The sequence below is a fragment of the Chlorocebus sabaeus genome, unplaced genomic scaffold (assembly GCF_047675955.1).
Source record: "Chlorocebus sabaeus isolate Y175 unplaced genomic scaffold, mChlSab1.0.hap1 unalloc_scaffold_217, whole genome shotgun sequence".
Classification (NCBI taxonomy): domain Eukaryota; kingdom Metazoa; phylum Chordata; class Mammalia; order Primates; family Cercopithecidae; genus Chlorocebus; species Chlorocebus sabaeus.
This window is the reverse complement of record NW_027327501.1, coordinates 23119-43280: the sequence shown is the minus strand read 5'-3', so window position 1 is coordinate 43280 and position 20162 is coordinate 23119. Positions and strand designations below refer to the sequence as shown.

The window sequence follows — 20162 nt, the reverse complement described above, 5'->3', positions numbered from 1 at the left end:
GGTTAGAAATCATGGTAGGTTATTTTCTCCACTCGCAGTTCGCAGTTGGAAAGCAGAGCTATCAAAAAGTTGTCTCTGTTGTATTTCAAATCTGGGTGTTTAAAAAATTATGTAAGCAATTTAATCATTTCTTTAACAGTAGTTGTGTGTGTTCTTGATGCGAATGAGAGGTGCATTCCCTTGTAAAATCCCTGGGACTTAATAGGAAGATGTGAGCCTTAGAACAGAAGTTGGTTTTCTAGATGATCACGTAGATATGATGCTGAGCACTAGACAAAGATGTTGATTGAAGCGATTTAAAAAAATTTTGTCTGAGTTCAGATTTTACACCAATATTTAGAAAATCAGCAAAAGAACTTGGAGGAATGTTCTCAGGCATCCAGTTCAGCCCCCTGCGCACATTGTCATAAAATCCGAGTGTGTGTACAGGGAGACGCATTCCTTTCTGTTCTCATCACTGGCCCTTCCCTGGCTCTGCACCTGCCTGTCATGCGCGTCCCTGTGAAGAGACCACCAAACAGGCTTTGTTTGAGCAATAAAACTTTTTAATCACCTGGGTGCAGGCGGGCTGAGTCTGAAAAAGAGAGTCAGCGAAGGGAGATAAGGGTGGGGGCGTTTTATAGGATTTGGGTAGGTAAAGGAAAATTACAGTCAAAGGGGGGTTGTTCTCTGGTGGGCAGGAGTGGGGGTCACAAGGTGCTCAGTGTGGGAGCTTTTTGAGCCAGGAAAAGGAATTTCACAAGATAATATAATCGCTTAAGGCAAGGACCGGTCATTTTCACTTCTTTTGTGGTAGAATGTCATCAGTTAAGGTGGGACAGGGCATTTGCACTTCTTTTATGATTCTTCAGTTACTTCAGGTCATCTGGGCATATAAGTGCAAGTCACAGGGGATGCGATTCCTTGGCTTGGGCTCAGAAGCATGACATTGCCCTCTTCCCTACCTTTTCCCTCCTGTGCGGTTCTCTCACAAAGTGAATGGCCTCAGCCACAGCTTCTCTGCAGCTGCATCAGACTGTGGCGACAGGAGTGGTGGCTCCTGCAGGGCCTGCTGTCCCCACTGAGCCCAGTCTTGCTTGCCGCTGGAACCTGGTCACCATTTTGCACCGAAAGTATGTAATTCTATGGAATGAAAGCCAACATGCTGGGAATGGAGGTGTCTTTATCACGGTGCTCTGCATATTTTAATCTTGGGTGGAAAGTATGGAAAAGTATGTGATACCTGTGGTTTGATGTCAGAAGGACGTTGTGAACTTGACGTGGACTGAGGATGTTCAGGTGCAGCAGGCACCCTGGCTTCATTAAATGAGACTTCCCCATCTCCCTGTCAGGCATGCACAGGTGTATGGCCACATCTTATGTGTTATCCTTATCTAGAGTGCGCCTTGTCGTCACGTTTAAAGTTACATGATGATATTCTGCCTCATAGAGTAGGTCCCAAACCGCATTCAACACAGAAATGCACTCTTGCTTTTATACATAGAAAGTGCTTTCATATACCAAGTGGGAGAGCAGTCCTAAAATCTGGGCTGGAATCACAGAAGGAAGACTTGGGGAAGCAATAGATTCCCTAATCCAAAGCTGGTTTTTGATGAACCTAGAAACAGGACCAAGAGAAGTGAATTTGCCTAAGGCCCTGACAGTGTCTCACGGTAGCATTTGAACCTAGCAGTTTCTTGACCTATTTCTTTAAATGATTAGTCATGCTTCCTCTGATTCCTATATAAACGTATTCCTCATTCATTCTTTTGTTTCAGTGAATTATTGCGGTGCTACCACGTAGCAGTATTTGAGTCAAAATGTGGCAGTGTTTATCCCTTTCCAAGGTTTTTAGTTGTACAGTTTGTCAAAGTTGTGCTAACAGTTTCTTGTTGGTTGCAAGGTGTCCTTTCAGAAGCCAATTGTGTGGTGTATTTATATTGCTTGTTGGAGGTAGTTTGGTTAGAACCTACTTTGAGTGGCTGGCGTGGGCCTGGGGGACAATAACAGCTGCCTGCTTCATGGGCAGAGATGAAGTAATTGCTTCCTGGGAAGTACCATCCTCCTGGCCACACTCTCCAGCCCATTTCCTTTGTGGTGGTTTCCTTGCATCTGCATGGTTCTGACTTCATGTGAGTCTCTTATTTTAGCATATGACTTCAGGCTGTGGGGAAGAATGGCCATTTTAGCACAGAGATGCACACAAAGGAACAACTGGCTAAATGTGAGTGAAGACATTCTTGGGGGGGGATTCATTTCTTTTATTCTGTAACAGGCAATCTGGGAAACATTCTGGACATGTGGCCTGTGGCCTGCACTGTCACAGCTCCTCCCTGCAGGATCGCAGATGTTTGGAGATTGTAGTGATAACTGTTATCATTGAGAATGCCATTCTCACAGGCTCTAATAAGTCAGGATTTATTCAGTGTGAATTTGTTAAAGACAACTGTATTTCTAGCCAAATCCATGGGAGATGTTTCTCCTGGCAGTGTTGCTGGGGGTATTCCCATGGCTTAGTCTTAGGGGAGCACACGCCTTTGAATACTGCTGAAGCTGTAAGTACCCAAAGCGCACCGGAGTACTTTTGCCATACGGGGTGTTAGTCACTGATACACGTCTCAGTCAGACCTGATGGATTCTTGACCCCTTCCTTTCTTAATTTTTTAATTTTTATTTTTTATTTTTGTTTTTTAAGAGCACAACCCCTCAGGTGGCCACCATGAATCTCTGGTGTTTTCAGTTGGCTGCAGCCTATTTGCTATCTCTGGTTCAAACATATTCGAAGTCTGATGATGCTTCCCTCTGTTGTTCTTCTGCTGTGTGACCTCCACGCATGCAGGGTTCAAGACTGTCAGAGCTGGGAGCCACCTTCACAACTACCAGGGTTTCCGGAACTTCCTTTATCTAGCCCTGGGGATGGAAGAGATGTCATCAGAGACGGAGGCTTATTAGGTTTACATGCCATTGATAACGAATGAGGAGGTTTTCTTTTATATAAGGGGAGCTTCTTATAATGTGCTTTAGTAGGGTAAAGAAGCTTTTGAGGTTTGCTTTCTCTGGAAAGATAATTTGTGATCCTGCTGTTGCTTTCAACAAAAATATCATTTGCATACCAGTGCATGTTGTATTACTGAGCACTGGCTGACAAACGGTTCTTAACTCGTCATTCACTCCGCCACTGATTTTTGAATGGCATATGTGTGCCAGCTGTAGTAGGAACTTGCTAGACTCTAGAACTAACCCTTATGAAATAGGGGTCCTGGCAGAAGCAAATGCATATAACTATAAACGTTTGAGGGGATATCAGAGGGGGTGCCTATAGGTGCAAACTTCGTTCATTCATTGTCCCATCTAGGAGGTTTTGTGTCTTAGCAGCGTGTTCCATAGCAACACATCCCTCTATCAAAATATTCATCGTATTATTTTGAAATTCTGTGCTTAGATGTGTGTTTTTCGGACTAAGTTTAGAACTGGTTAAGGACAGGCTATGGGGTACGTATTATATATATCTACACACACACATATATTTATATATATATACATTACCATTGTAAATATAGTATATATTTATATATATACTTATATATATATTTCTCCCTCTCTATATATACATACACACCACACACATACACACACACACTTCTACTGCCAAGCACAGAAAGTCAAAACTCGGCAAGGGTTCTTTTAGTGTTCATGAAAAAATAGATGTGTTAGTTGAGAGTGTCCTTAAGTTGCCAGGGGAAAGACAGGATGGATTCACAAAGGGAGATAATTTTTTTTTTTTTCTTTGTTTAACTCTTGAATTCGAAATAATTCAGACTTATGGAAAAGTTGCAAAAATAGTACAGACAATTCCCATATACTCTTCCCTCAGATTCCCCAAACATTTCACCCCATTTGTACTTTCCCTCTCTGTGGATATAATTTTTTCTTTTCTGAAATGTTTGAGAGAGGAAGGTAGAATGCAGGGCAGGGTGAAAGGTGGAAGGAGAGAGGTGGGTTGGGAGGCTTTTTTTTTTTTTTTTTTTTTTTAAACCTTCTAAGATGGAGTTTCGCTCTTGTCACCCAGGCTGGAGTGCAATGGCACAATCTCGGCTCACTCTAACCTCTGCCTTCTGAGTTCAAGTGATTCTCCTGCTTCAGTCTCCCGGATAGCTGGGATTACAGGCGCCCACCACCATGCTCGGCTAATTTTTTATATTTTTAGTAGAGGGGTTTCACCATGTTGGCCAGGCTGGTCTTGAACTCCTGACCTCTGATGATTCACCTGCCTTGGCCTACCAAAGTCCTGGGATTACAGGCGTGAGCCACTGTGCCTGGCGATTGGGAGGCTTTTGCCGTAACCCAGAGCGCTATGATGAGGGCTGGACCTGGTTGGAAATGATGAGGAAGGTGAGAAGTGGTTAGGTCTGGCACATATTTTGAAAGGAGAGTTTAAATGGGTTGGATGACAAGAGAGAGAAAAAGAAGTATTAAGGATGATGTCAAGGATTTTGGCCTGAGTAACTGGAAGACTAGAGATGCTGTTATTGGGATCGGGAAGACTATGGGAGGAGTGGGTTATAGTAGGGGGAATCAAAAGTGTGTTTTCCGCATGCTAAATTTGAGGTCCAAAAAGGGATGTCAAGTAGTGTTGGCTGGGCGCCGTGGCTCACGCCTGTAATTCCAGCACTTTGGGAGGCTGAGGCGGGCAGATCACCTGAGGTCAAGAGTTCGAGACTAGCCTGATAATTATTAAAATCGATGATTGATGTTTGCTAATTAATCATATTATTGCTTCTAATACTGCAGGGGGTTCACACCTACCTGTGATGTTGTTCCTAATATCTAGGGACAGAGAGCATGATTTTAGTTTTAATACCACAGTAGGTATACACTCACCCTGTGACACTGATCCTAATATTGAGAGGGGTAGAATATGACATGACTCCCAACATAGCAATGAATGGACAGCCACCCGGTGATATTGCTCCTGATATTCATGGAAGAAGCGTATGATATTACTCCCAATATCCCAGGGAGGGTACAGCTCTTCTGTGATATGGTTCCTAGTATCTGGAGGGGGAGAGGATGATAATAATTCCAGTATCGCAGGCTGTGTTCACCCACCCTGTGATATTGTTATTAATATCCTGGGAGAGGAAGATATGATTCCCCATAGAGCAGGAGGCGTACACCCAGCCTGGGATATTGTTCCTAATATCCATGGAGAGGAGAGGCTGATGTTACTCCCAATATGGCAGGGGGTGTACATCCACCCTGTGATATTCTTCTTAATATTCCAAGGCTGAGAGGTTGATATTACTCCTAGTATCTCAGACACCGTACACCCCCGTGTGATACTCTTCCTGATATCTGGAAGGGGAGAAGATGGTATTAATCCCCATATCGCAGGAGGTGAACACGTACTCTGTGATATCTTTCTTAGTATGCAGGGAGAGAGAGGATAATATTATTCCCAATATTGCAGAAGATGTACACGTCCCCCCGTGATATTGTCCTTAATATTCCAAGGCACAGAAGACAATGTTACTCCCAATATCGCAGAAAGTGTACACCACACAGTGATGTTGTTCCCATGATCCAGGAGGGAAGAGGACGATATGACTTTCAACCCTTGCACCCTGCAATGCTCTCATCCTGCAACACCGACACCAGCTCAACCTGACATGGGACCAGAGGTGCTGGCTGGGGGTGTTCATTGCTTCTCTGTTCTCCCTTGCCAGACTCAGTAGAGGAAGCTGAGACCGAGCAGCCGCAGGAACAAGGTAGGTTTTGCCCGTGGCTCAGGCTTCTCTGGTTATGAGCTGGGCTTTGGAGTAATGGCAGGGGAGGGGACAGAGGTGAGTACGGTGGGCATTGGATGCGGCTGTCACCCCTCTGTGGTGTGGGCCGGGGACTTGAGGGACATCGCCTGAGGTGGGCCTGAACCTCCCGTCTACTCTGACACTGGAGGCCGTGAGGTCCCACATTTCTTCCAATGAACATGCTGACCCCCGCCTGGTCCCCAACCGAGATGGGGCATCCTTTCCACTGCTGGGACCCACATGTAGCTGTGGGTTCCTTTTTCATGACCTGGAGAAGCTGCAGTTCACCCTGTGCTCTGCCTCAGAGATGGGAGGCCACACTGCCCTCAGCGGGTAGCAGAATTCAGAGCCTTAGGTTGCAGGGGCCTCAACTGAGGTCCCTGAAGGGTCTTCTCCTTCCTGAGGGGAGCCAGGGGGGAAGGGAAGGCTGTTGTAGGTTTGCCTCAGGGAGGGGGTGGTTCCACCCTCTGCCAAAGTCACTGGAGCAAAGGCACGTGGCTCTCCAGCTGCCCCGGAGGCCAGGGTAGTGGCTGGGAGGGGCTGTGTGCCTCTGCTGGGTGGGGGCGATTTCTTAGCTAATCTAGTGTAGTCAAGTCAGACATTTGCCTCTAAATCATATTTATTTATTTTTTTAATTCTAAGGCTTTACAGATGAATAAGGAGGCAGTTTGTATTGAACATATTTTTTGCATGTGAGCTTGAAACAGAGGGTCGGTTTAAAGCTAGGTTTTTCCCTTCCCAGTAATGCCTCCTTTCATCCCAGGTTTTCCAACAGGAAATGCGCTTGTTTGCTCACCTCTGGGAGGGGGCTTTGGCTAGGAATCCTCCAAAGCCAGCAGACACCAGTGGGCTGCTGGAGCAGTCTGGCCTTTGTTAACCCTTTAGGAACCGTGGGCTTCAGGTTTTCAGACCATCCACGGTGAAGGTGGCCACAGGGGCCTGGAAGCTTTCCCATCCTTCCTGCAGGGATGGTCCGTTTCCCTGCACGGAGCTGGGCACATGGGTACAACACCCCTGTCCTGTGCCGTCGGTGGCTTTACCAATTTTGCATAGCAGCTTTTGAGCTGATCCATAGCTCTGATTGGCTGTTGAGGATTTCATGGATTCCTCTACCCCACCGGGGGGCCCAATATGCTGACAGAAGTTACATTTGTAGTTGTGGTGCTGCATATTCATGGGTCCAGTTAGAAGGCTTTGATTCTTTCTAAAGGGAAAGGCATCTCTGAGGGGTCACTGTTCTGACACAGTCTCCTAAAACCTTGCTGTCAGGTGGGCGACAAAACAGGACAGGAGGGTGATTTTGTAGGAGAGTCGGGCCACGGGCCTGCGTGTTCTCTCTGTCCCCGTAGTGCCGGAGTTCGTACGTGCTCCAGGCCCCGAGTTTGCGTTGCACATAATTCTTAAGGGCTCATGGCAAGCTGCGCCGGGGACACAGAGGGCAGGGATGGGGGGACCCTGCCCCCAGTGGACCAAGGACTCACTGCCGGACTCTAATATGTCTAGGTGTTTTTGTGACTTGCAGAAATACCTCCATCTTGTCTGGGCCTGGATCCACAGGAGACCCTGTCGAAGGTGAAGAATGTTCTGGAACAATGCAAGACCTGCCCAGGCTGCCCCCTGGAGCCAGCGTCCTGGGGTCTCTGTGCGGCATCCAGCAACGTGAGCTTGCAGGACCCCGAGGACCCCTCCTTCTTCTTGGAAGCTGAGGACGACTGGGAGGACCCAGAGGCCCTGAGCTCACTGCTGCTGTTCCTGAACGCCCCCGGGTACAAGGCCAGCTTCTGTGGCCTGTACGACGTGGCACTGCCATGGCTGAGCGGCATGTTCTGCAGCTTTAGCGACGAGGAGGAGCTGACTGAGTGCCTGGCACATGCCCGAGGGGCTGCCAAGAAAGCTGGCCTCTTCATGACCAGAGTCCGTGCCATCGTGGACTGCCTGGTGGCCCTGGCCTGGCTTCACGTGCTTCATGGACAGAGCCTGGTGACCCTGAACATCCTGCAGTCTGTCCAGGATGCAGTGGTGGCCAGAGAGGACCAGAGGGTGTAATGGCCAACATGCTGGCCGTGGCTGTGAAGAGGACAGGCCGGACGAGGCAGGCAGCTGAGGGCTACTACTGCGCCTTATGAGCGGCTTGGGACCTGGGCCATTGGAGGAACCAGGCAGTGGTGCTGGCCAATTTCGGGACCCTGTGCCTGCATGCAAGTGCCAGCAGGCTGGCCCAGCACTACCTCCTGGGGACCATGCGGCTGTTCTCGAGGCTGCCCTGCAGGGAGTGTGGCCGAGACTTCACCCACGTACTCCTGCAGCTGGGCCACCTCTGCACCCGCCAGGGCCCAGCCCAGCAGGGCAAGGGCTACTATGAGTGGGCCCTTCTGGTCACCGTAGAAATAGGCCATGTGGAGAGTGAGTGCCCTAGTTCCTCCTGTGAGCCTTCTGGGGCCACTCGGGTCAGGGCTCACCTGGGGTTTATGATTCAGAAACAAGTGGTGGTTTTTCTACCATCGAAAGTGCTGAGCCATGTCCAGCAGCAGATGTTGGCAAGCGCCCTGGAGACAGGCGGTTCCCATGCAGGGCCAGGCCCTCTGTGGCCTACTGAGGCAGCCAGCTCTTCCTGGTTTGCCCAGGGACCATCCTGCCTTGGGCACCGAAAGTCCTGCATGCTGGGAATTCCTAGACATAACCCTGGGATCAAGGCAGGCTCGGCTGCGCTGGGACTTCGGGCCCCACCATGAGCCAGGCCCTGAACACCAGTTCTTGTGCCCGTGTTATCTGCTTGGTATGTTGGCAGCCTGCGCACCTGTCATCCCACTTCACAGAGGACACGGGGGCGGGTGATTGCCCAAAGCCGCAGAGCAGTTCATGCAAAAGCAGCTCGTTGTGCAGTGTGCCAGGCCCCACCCACAAATGGGGCTTGTGGGGTCCTCGGGTGGCAGAGACTGAGCGTGGGAATGTGAGCTTCAGGCCACAGAAGCCACAAAAGGGTGAATGGCGTGATGGCGGGGCAGCACTTGGCCCTGGGTTAGGGAAGCCTCTTTAGTCTAGAACCAGAGGGTTGAGAGCATTTAGTCAAGTAATAGTTGGTGGAGGAGAGGCTGGTGGTGTAGCCTGTGTGAAGGCCTAGGGGTGAGAGAGTGGGGGTGAGTGAGTGGGAATGAGTGGGGTGTGAGTGGTGGTGAGTGAGTGGAGGTGTGATGGAGTGAGTGGGGATGAGTGGGGGGGTGTGAGCGGGGATGAGTGGGGTGTGATGGGGTGAGTGAGCGGGAGAGTGAGTGGGGTGTGAGTGGGGGTGAGTGAGCGGGAGTGGTAGCGGGGTTGAGTGGGGTGGGAGCGGGGATGAGTGAACAGGGCTTATGCAGGGAGGTGCAGAGTTGGGAGGGGGTGGGTTGGGTGCTGGATGGTGAGAAGCTCTTCTGGAGAGCTAAGCAGGGCCTGGGACCTCAGGCTGTGGCTTGGCCTTTTCCCCAAGAGCACTGGGGAGCCATGGAGTGCTATCGAACAGTCACTGCAGACTGAGCAGTGAACGGACAGTAGGTGTGCAGGGCTGTCCGAAATCTAGGCCACAGAGAATAGATGAGGAAGTTGAGTCCAGGGAAATGGCTGAGACAAGGGATACTGTTGTGGGTCCCCTCTGTCTTGCAGCGCTTTGTCATGGCATAGTGAGACCACTCAGAGGTGCCTCCTGTGACCTGGACCAGAGCCCCAGGGGCTGTGACCAAACCTGCCCATTTCCAGCACAGGCCTGGCACCCACTCCTGGCCCTAGGAGGGATAAGATTTTGGAAAGGACCGTGTGAAGGGGCCCCGGTCCCACACATCTGCCCAAGGAGGGTTGGGGGGTTCAGACCCAGGCTTCTTCCCCAGGGACATTCTCTTACTGGAAGGAGACCTTCCAGGAACCCAGTGCCCCAGCCCCCACTGCAGCCTCCAGTGGCTCTTGGCACAATAGCCTGTGGTACCTCCTCCTACGAGGCCCTCCCCGGGGTGCTGGGGGATTCAGACTTGGAAATGCAGGCCAGGGAACGGGGATCATGCTTCCCTGTCTCCCCACCCTGCGCTGAACGATCGAGGAGACCAAGGGCGGGGCTGATACCCCACATGCTTCCTTGGGGTCATTTTTGAGTCACTTTCGGTAGTTTGTGTCCTTCTAAGAATTTGGCTGTTGTGTCTAGATGGTCTGGTTTGTTGGTGTACAATTGTTCGTAGTGTTTTCGTGGAATCCTTTTATTTCTGTCAGGTCGGCAATAATGTTTCCTTTTCATTTCTGATTTTAGAAACTTGGGTTTGTAATTTTTTATTTCTTCATTTTTATTAGAGATGGGGTCTCATCATGTTCCCCCGGGCTGGTCTTGAATGCTGGCCTCACGATCCTTCCACCTCAGCCTCACAAAGTGCTGGGATGACAGGCGTCAGCCATGGTGCTCAGTCTCTGATTTTAGTCATTTGTGTCCCGTCTTTCTTTCCTCGGTCAGTCTAGTGAACAATTTGTCAATTGTGTTATTTTCAAAAAACCCACCTTCGGTTCTGTTGTCTCTTTTGTTTTTCCATTCTCTGTATTTTTACTTTCCATTTCCACTCTCACGTTTATTATTTTCTTCCTTTTATTCACTTTGGGTTTAGTTCTTTTTCTAGTTTCTCAAGGTGGAAGGTTAGGTTTTTGATTTGAGATTTTTCTTCTTTCTTTGAATGTAGACATTTACAGTTATAAATTTCCCTTTCAGCACTGCCTTAGCTGCATCTTGGAATTTTTGATACGTTGTGCTATTTTTATTTTTAAAGACAGAGTTTTGCTCTATTGCCCAGGCTGGGGTGCAGTGGTGCAATCTTGGCCCACTGCAACTTCTACTCAGGTTAGAGCCATTCTTATGCCTCAGCCTCCCGAGTAGCTGGAATTACAGATGTGCACCACTCCACCCGGCTAATTTTTGTATTTTTTTTAAATATAGAGACGGGATTTCACCATGTTTCCCAGGCTGATCTCAAACTCCGGGACTCAAGCGATGCTCCTGCCTCGGCCTCCCACAGTGCTGGGATGAGAGGCGTGAGCCACCGCACTGGCCGGGGCTGTGCGTTTGTTTGCATTCTTCTCAAATTAGTTTTTGGTTTCCCTGCTGGTCTCTTTGACTCACTGGTTGTTTAGGAGTGTGTAGTTTTCACATATTTTTTGAATTTCCCACATTTCCTTCACTGTCGATTTCCAGTTTTGTGCCAGTACAGCTGAAGAACACCTCTGCTTTGGTCTCAGTCCTTCTCCATTCACTGAGGCTCGTTTTGTGGCCTGGCACATGGTCTGTCATGGGGAATGTCCCATGGGTGCTCGAGAGGACTGTGTATTCGGCTGTTGTTGGGTGGCGTGTGTGACAGATGTCCATTCGGCGTACCTGGTTTCCTATGTTAATCTCCGGAATGTTTCTGACACTAGAAAATCAGGCTTTGGGAGAGGCCAGTGAGCCTGTGGCTAGGGAGCCTGGTTGCATGAGAGAAGCATGTGTGGGAACGCCAGGGGCCAGCTTTGAATCCCATTCCCCCAACATGATGCCATGTGTGGCAGACGTGATGCTTGGCTTTGCTCTCTCAGGGTTCCATCTGTGACAGGGGCCACTTGTGCCCCTGGCCTCATCAGCTCAGGCTGAAGGCAGCCCTGATCCTGGCCAGAGGGTCTTTGTGAAGCAGAAATAGATGGCCTGGTGCAGGTGCCAAGCCCCTGCTGTTCACTCTGTGTCCATCCACAACCTCGGCCCTGGGAGTTGTAAAGAAGGCCGGCCTGTACCATGAGCATCTGCACCAAGATGTGCCCATGTCACAGTGTGCTTGGCGTCTGCCCTGGCACAGGTGCATGGCCTGTCTGCGCTCAGGCGCCCCGCCTATGGGGCCCAGGCTCACAGAGGTGTGAAGGAGGCAAGCAGGGGCCTCTGAGCCCAGCCAGCCTCGCTTCGATGCTGGGAGACTAACGTCTTCCATTTTGTCTTCTGCCCAGACCAGCTGCGGGCCGTCCAGTGGCTGTGCTACTTCTACAGCGCCGTCATGCCCAGCGAGGCCCAGTATGTCATCTACCACGATCTCCAGCTCTCCCTGGCCCGCAAGGTGGCCGACAAGGTGCTGGAGGGGCAGCTCCTGGAGACCATCAGTCAGCTCTACCTGTCCCTGGGCACGGAGCGGTAAGGGCTGGCTTTGCAGTGGTGGAGGTGGGGGCGGGCAGGGAGAAGGGCACAGGGAAGCTGGCCCAGGGCCCAGCAGCCCCTCTCCTTTTGATCATTTGGTGCTTTGGCATCAGATGCTTTGAGCTGGCCGGCCTGGGGTCATCCCAGGGCTGCTGCTGGCCCATGAGTCCCAGCTTGAGCCTCCCTTGTTGGGGCAAAGGTCACCTCAACCCCAGCAGAGGCAGTAGGTGCACTCTGGGCTGTTCTTCCTACTATGGTGGCTTTTGTCATCTTACCTGTGCCTGCCCCGAATCTTCACTCCTGGGCTTCGTCTGTCCCCTTAAATGTGACCACGGCAGCCACCTGTGGCTTCTCTCCCACAGAAGACAGAGCCAGTTGTGTCACCTGCTTCCCTGGGGCAGGGTTTCAAGGTCTCACATCCCATATTTGGCCTAGTCAGCTTCCCCCAAGCATCCTGACCTGGTGGGGTAACCATGGCCCTGGCCACCCCACCCATAGGGCCCAGTGGCATTGCTGCAGTCCCAGCCCCTTGAGTGTTGGACTTACTGAGAGAGCAGAGAAGGAGCCAGATTCCATAGGGACCTGGGAGACTGACTGTAGTCTTGGCCTCAAGTTCACAGAAGGAAAATGGGACAGTGTGCTAGAGCCATGCTTCTCAAAGTGTAGTCCCTGGACCAGTAGAGCAGCATCCATGTCACCTAGGAGTTTGTGGCAAGTGGGAGTTCTAGGGCCTGCCCCAGGCCTGTGGAGCCGGAAGCTCTGGGGGCAGGGCCAGCAAGCTATAAGGACAGGCCTCCGGGTGACTGTGATGCCTGCACACCTTGAGAACCATCGACCTAGATAGCCTCTGAACACTAACGGCTCCTGGTGCGTCTGGAGAAGACACAGGCCATGACTGGGAGGCAGGGGAGATGGACTAGCACACTCCTCCTGCCACAGGGCAGCATGATGCTCGATTCCCTCAGAAGGATGTCCTTCATCTTTTCCATGCCGTGTGTGTTCACTCTGGCCATCCCAGCAGCCTGGGAAGGGCAGAACACTGCACACACAAGAGGGCCGTTCCCAGTCCCCACATGCCAGATTCATCTGTCATCAGACCCACGGGAGGAGGCAGACTGGTTCCAGGAGGATGAGAGCCCTTGTTCTGACACCTGTGTCTGATTCCAGTGATTCCAGGGCCTACAAATCCTCTCTGGACTACACCAAACGAAGTCTGGGGATTTTCATTGACCTCCAGAGGAAAGAGGAGGCACATGCCTGGCTGCAAGCAGGGAAGATCTATTACCTCCTGCGGCAGAGCGAGCTGGTGGACCTGTACATCCAGGTGAGTGGCAAGGGATGCAGGAGGACTCCTGTGCTGTTCACTCTCTGTCCATCCACCCATCCATTCACCCTTCCATCATCTATTTACCTGTTCATCCTTCCATCCATCCATCCATCATCCATCCGTCTGTCCTTTCATCCATCCATCATTCATCCATCCTTTTATCATCCATCTATTCACCCGTCTATCCATCCATTCACCTGTCCATCCACCCATCCGTTCATCCTTCCATCACCTATTTACCTGTTCATTCTTCTATCCATCCATCATCCATCCATCCATCATGCATCCACTCGCTTGCTCATCCTTCCATCCATCCATCCATTCACCTGTTCATCCATCCATCCCTTTATCATCCATTGATTCAGCCACCATCCGTCCATCTGTTCGTCCGTTCATCCTTCCATCATCCATCCATTCACCTGTTCATCCATCCATCATCCATCCACCTACCAATTGATCTTTCCATTCATCCGTCCTCTCACCCATCCATCCATTCACCGTTCGTCCATCCACCCACCCACCAATCTACCTATTAATGCATCCCTCCATTCATCTATCTGTCCATTTGTTTATCCATACATTCGTCTGTCCACCATCTATCCATCCACATGTACATACATCATCTACCCTCCACCCATCCATACATTATCTACCCACCCATACATACACACATCATTCCACCCACCCACCCATCCATCCATTCATCCATCCATCCATCCAAGCATTCATCTATCCACACACCCTTCCATCCATCCATGTGTCTTCATCTCCTCATCCATTCATCCATCCATCCACTCATTCCTAAGCCACTGCTGAGCACCTGTTGTGTGCCTTTTCCCTCCCTCCAACTGGTTCCCTCACATCCTCCTCCGGTGGCCAGCATCTTCTCCCTGAGGGCAGAGGCGCGGCCCCTCACAGTGCACAGCACTTGCTGGTATACAGCACATCCTCAAATAATGTGACCACTCAGTTAACACACAGAAGAACTTGCTCCAAGCGACACGTGGCACATCTCCTTACAAAATGAATCTATCATAGTGGCTGTTTTCAGAGGCTTTCCGAAACACTGTGTGATCTGGTACAAATTGTGAAGCCCAGGAGCCTGGTGAAGCTTTCATTATTGAGCACCTGCTGTATACCTCCTTGAGCTGAGGAGAGGGATCAAGAGCTCATGGCCAAGAGGGGACCAGGCCCACCCACAAACACTGAAACACTGCTGATGTGGCAGGGATGTGACAACGCAGAAAGGAGACAGGGGCTGGGCTCCCAGCAATCTAGGGGCCACGGAGACTGGTTTGAGTGCAGGGGGAGTGGGCTAGGGCTACCCCTGGTGGTAGGATTCACAGGTGTCGGGCTCCTGGGCTGCAGCTGCTCAGTCACCTCCTGGCACTCAGGCGCATCAGTTCATTGTCCTCATGCCAGTGGTGGGGGCAGCCTCCATGCACAGGGTCTGAAAAATGCTCAGGTGTACCTGTAGTGTGTGGGAGAAAAGAGGCTGGCAAAGGTGCGCATAGCCACGTTGCTAGGTGTGGGTCTGGAGCGAACTTCTGTCTCCTTTCAGGTGGCACAGAATGTGGACGTGCACACAGGCGACCCCAACCTGGGGCTGGAGCTGTTGGAGGCAGTTGGAGACATCTTCTTCAATGGGCCCTGGGAGCAGGAGGAAGGCATGCCCTTCTACCGAGTGAGCTGGCCTGTGGGCTGATGTGGGTGGGCCTCAGTGGGGCACCTGGTGGTCTGAGGCATATGACCATGCCGCTGCCCGGGAAAAACGCTCGGAGCCTGGACGTGACAATTGCTCTACCCTTGTACCTGATGACCTCAAGCAACCATGAGTGGGAAGTCCTGTCCCCATCTTCCAGATGAGGAAACTGAGGCTCAGAGAGGCACAGGGACATGTCAAAGGACACACAGCATATCAGTGGGAGGCCCAGGTCTGCATGTACCCCGAAGTGGGACGACTTCTCCTTTCCTCTGAGCTCACAGTGTGGCTCAGCCCTGGGCACAGATCAGTGTGGTGTTTCTAGAGCAGAGAGGAGTGTTGGCTCCCCCCAGTCAGACCCCCAGTGCTCAGGTGGGAGAGGCTGGTTTGAGGCTGTCGGGAGTAGCTGGATGGGCCTCAGGTGACTCTTCAGCCCCCAACTTGGGTGTCTGAACTATGTGTTATCCCACAGCACAGAGCTGTGTCGAGGTGCAGGAGTAGCTGGGGTGTGGGAAGCTCCAAGCACATGTTTGAGCTCTGACGAGGACGCTGCGCAAGGTGGGTGCTGTGGGAAACCTGACCCCACCTGCCTGTGTGGTAGGACCAGGCCCTGCCCCTGGCAGTGACTACGGACAACCGCAGGGTGGAGCCGCAGCTACAGCTGTGCAGCAAGCTGGTGGCACTCCTGGTCACAATGGAGAAGCCACAGGAGAGCTTGGAGGTTGCCCACATGGTCCTAGCACTCAGCATCACTCTGGGTACGTCCCCTGAGCCCCCACCCTGCCAGGACCCACACTTTGCCAGAGCCCAGCCTCTGGGTCTGCAGGCCAGGAGCTGAAACAGCTGCTGCATTTTCCTGGTCTCCTGTCCAGGCAGGCAGATCTGCCCAACTGGCTTCCCCGTCCGGCTGTGGGGCACAGCCCGAGGTCTCTCACGCAGTGCAGAGCTCCCTGCCTGCCTGATTTCTGCTTCCTCTGCCTGTTCCCGCTGCTGACCACAAGGGCCGCCCAGTGTGCCCTCTGCCTTCCAGACATGCCAGGCATCTCGTTGGTCCCTGTATGTGCCAGGCTGAGTGGCACATTCCCTTTGTCTTGTGCCTTTCCCACCGTCATCAACCACACGGCTCTCTGGCTGATAAAATCCCAGTTCCCCTTCCAGCAGTCTGCCCCTTAAGGCCGGGCATCCCCTGGTGCTGTGCCAGGGTCGTCTGTCCCCCTCCAGAGACAGGGAACCCTAGGCAGGCCACATGTGCCAGTGCCTTGTGTCCTGTGGACCAGTACACAGTAGGTGTGCAGCTGACTTCCCAAGGTAGGGGGATCTGATCGTGACACACCCAGGAGGAGTCAGATGTCACATCTGTGGGTTGCCTGGAGCTGGGGTACCCAGGAGCACCTGAACTGCATGGGCTCCCCTGGTTAAAACCAGTGAGCAAAGGCAGGTGGCTATGTGTAGACACAGAGCTGGGCCATCCAGGTCCGACTTTGCCAAAGCCTCACAGTAGACAGGGGCAGGCCTTATTAATTCTGCTTTCCAGACGGGAAAGTGAGTCTGGGAACCCAGAAGGGAATGGCCAGAGCTGCCCAGGTGACCACAGGTGCCTGGAGGCAAGCCACGAGTGCTGCCTGGGGTCTGTATACCTGCTCCTGAGGGGCCTGTGCCCTGCCTGCCCCAGGGAGCCACGTCCTCACACCTGCCCCTTTGGCCTGCACCCCAGGGGACCGGCTGAATGAGCGCGTGGCCTACCACCGGCTGGCCACACTGCACCACCGGCTGGGCCATGACAAGCTGGCGGAGCACTTCTACCTCAAGACCCTGTAACTCTGCAACTTGCCACTGGGGTTCGACGAGGAGACCCTCTACTACGTGAAGGTGTACCTGATGCTCCGTGACATCATCTTCTACGACCTGAAGGTGGGAGGGAGGGGCAGGGCTCGGGGTGTTCCCAGTCCCCTTGGAGTGGGATCTCCACCCAGCCCCGAGGCCTGGGTTCCAGCCTTCCTTAGAAATGGCCCAGTGGCCGCCCTGGAGCTCTATGCCCGGCTGGAGGAGCCAGCAAGGTTAGCAGATACAATTCAGCTCCCAAGATGGCCAGGCCCCACCCTCAGGAACTCAGTCTCAGCCAGGGAGGCTGACACATGAGTGGGCAATGGTGGCCTCTGGGTTAAGAAGGAGGATTGTAGTCAGGGAGGCCCTCCTGGAGGAGGTGACATCAAAGCTGAGTCTTGACAGTCAAGTGTCAAGGTGCATTTAACAAAATGGGGTCGGGAGAAGGACATTTCGGAGGACAGCATCATCCTCACATTGAATCCACGTTGCAAGATCCAACCCAAATCCTGGCACCTCCTCTAGGAAGCCTGCGCAGGGTGCCAGCCTGCAGGGAGCAACTCCTTCCTGGAGTCCCGAGACACCTTGAATCTTCACATCACCCAGGAAGGGTGGGGTGGGACCAGTATCTTACCATTGGGTTCACAAACAGGGAAACCCCAGCTCAGGGCAGGTGCAGTGGGGCGGGGCCCCAGCCAGCCAGGCTGAGGCCTTGCTGGGTCGGGTGTGTCTGGAGGGGACGTGCTGTGTTCTGTCTGCCCCAGCCTTGCAGGGCTGGAGAGCTGGGACTGGCAGACTCAGACCTGGGGTGTCTCTACCCCTCTGCCCAGCAGGCACCGCCCTTCCTTAGCATCACACCGGCACCGCGTCAGTACTCGTTATGGGCTGAGGGGCCCGGGCACTCCAGTCCAGGGGCCGAGATCTTGGAGGCCTTAGAACAACTTGAGGAGCGGGGCAGCCCTAAGACCCTGCCCTGTATCCCCCACTGCAGGCCTACAGCGGCCCGATATGCCTCAGCCCAGTGCTGGCGACACCTGGTGGTCAGATGTGGTCCCTGTGGCCTCCCAAGTCCCAGCCAGACATGGAGGTGCCAGGTGTCAGGCCTAGGGGGACGCTGCTCACTGCTCAGGGGCTTGCCTGGGACCCAGGGGGACGGGCCTCCCAGAAGAGGCCTTTCTCTCTCTTGGTCAAGCCTGCCGCCCACTCCGCCTGTCCAGGAGAAAGGAAAGCGCCAAGTAGTACCTGAGAGGCCAAAGTCCATGGTTGGGGTCGGGGGACAGTGGCCTCCTTCACCTCCTTCCCATGCACAGCCCTCTGGGCCTCATCGTGACTATGCTGTCAGCGCAGGCCAGCTTCCCACAGGGAGGCCCCCTTGGAATTCCCCAAGGGCGGCTGTCTTTCCAAGGCTACACCCTCCTCCTTGTATAGGAGGCTCTGGACCCAGGGCCCAGAGGAGTGGGAGAAAAAGCCGGGCTGGATGGGACCTGGAAGGTTGGCAGAGAAGCAGGGGTAAATGGGCATCTTTGCCAACTGCCTCTAAAATGGTGTCCCCTTTAGTCTACACATGAGAGTGAGCCCTGGAATAGGGTGGATTAGGTGTGTCCTGGCTCAGCCTGCCACTCAGTAGCTGCTGTACACACTACAGGCAGATGAAAATGCGCACAGGCACACACACAGGGACACGTACGCACAGGCACATGTGGAGACATATGCTTTGGCTGGCTCCTTCCTGTTTAGTTGGGAAGTCCCCACCCCTTCAGGAAGCCTTTGCCTTTCACCCCTGGCTGAGTCTGGGACCTCCTGGGCTTCCCTCTGCCACAGCCCGGGCCACCCTGTGTGGTCAGTGTTCAATCCCGAGGCCCTCAGACTGGGAGCAAGGACATTAGGCTCAGCCACGCACCCAGCACAGAGTCCAGTGTTCGGCTGGGCCGGGTGCATTGGATGAGCAGTGGCGGTGACTTGGGGCCTTCTCACGCCCCTGCTCCGTGTGTGGGGTGGGACAGTGAGGGAATGGACTGCTGCATCTTGGACTTTGTCATTGGGAGCCATCTTGAGATGGTAAAGAGGGACAGGCCAGGCATGGGTCTCAGAGAGGTCCCTTAGGTGACCCCCATGTGGAGGAGGAGCCTGGGGAGAAGCCGGGTGGGGGATGGGAGGGTCAAGGAGGAGGTCTGGGAGATGGCATCCCATCCCAGCGATGGTGAGTTTGAGCCAAAGATGCATTGACAATGGGAGTGGATATCTGGGGAGTCACATTCTGTCAATATTTCAGGGAACATTGCCAAAGAGGACACCTTAGAGATGGTTTTCTACCTGGCCTGGCCCGTGGAGGGCCTGGAAATGGTCAGCATGGACAGGGGCCAGAGGGGAGCCTGGGTCACTCAACACTGTGCCCCTGCTGTGGCTTGGAGCCACGGGTCCTGCATGGAACTCTCAGAGCAGGCAGGATCTGCCCTGACCTCAGCCCATGGGGAAAGCAGCCACTGCCTGCAGAGAGGGTGGCACTGGGGCAGGAGGCTTGGGGTGAGTGGGGCGTAGGGACAGTCAGGAAGTCTTCCAGGGGTATCAGGGTCGTCCCCACCTCCTGCAGCTGAGACCACAGCAGTGTCACAGGCTTCGGGGTTCATGGGGTGAGCCAGCATTGGCTGGACATGTGGAATGACCTGGAGACAGGAATGGCCTCTGGGAAGATGGGCTCCGAGTCCCCCTTTTGCTGAGCATGGCCTGTCTCCTTCAGAACCCGTTTGATGCAGCCAGGTACTACCAGCTGGCACTGGCAGCCGCCGTGGACCTGGGCAACAAGAAGGCACAGCTGAAGATCTACACGCGGCTGGCCACCATCTCCCACAACTTCCTCCTGGACAGTGAGAAGTCGCTCTTCTTCTACCAGAGGGCCAGGACCTTTGCCACCGAGCTCAACGTCCACAGGGTCAACCTACCTCCTCTGCCACCCTGCGGGTGGGCCCCTTGGTTGACCCCAGCCACCCTCGCTGAGGACAGCATCCAAGGGAGTGGGTATTGTGCAAGGAGGATGGTCTCCTGCCTCTCCTGGTGTCTCCCGTGGCTCATTTTCTGGGAAATGGAGGAATGAAAGCAGGGTTCATATAGCAATAAATTTTTTTTTTGCAATAACATACCGAAGTCCCCAGGGCATCCTTCCCTGTGTGCTTCCTGGGCTGGGTCTAGGGGCCAGCTCCTTCCCTGGTGGCAGCCCTCTGATCTTGGGGATGAGAAGGACCCTGAGTCCAACAGACCTGGGCCAGGTCACCATGAACCTCGGTTTCCTCGGCGGCCAGAGGGGAGATGGTGGTGGAACTCCCTGGGCAGCTCCCTGTTCTCCCTGCTCAGAGCTTTTACTGCAGGTCT

General features: G+C 53.1%; 1 protein-coding gene across 1 annotated transcript; it reads left to right on the top strand.

Moving 5' to 3' along the window:
• Window positions 1-3466: 3466 nt before the first annotated feature.
• Window positions 3467-19932, top strand: LOC140711141 (SH3 domain and tetratricopeptide repeat-containing protein 1-like). Its single transcript, XM_073014052.1, is given in 10 exon segments — window positions 3467-3471; window positions 5659-5747; window positions 7309-7818; window positions 7821-8189; window positions 11760-11940; window positions 13111-13267; window positions 14832-14954; window positions 15574-15730; window positions 16687-16883; window positions 19534-19932. Coding segments are annotated over 10 exon segments (2142 nt in total). The 3' UTR covers window positions 19888-19932.
• The last annotated feature ends 230 nt before the right edge of the window (window positions 19933-20162 follow it).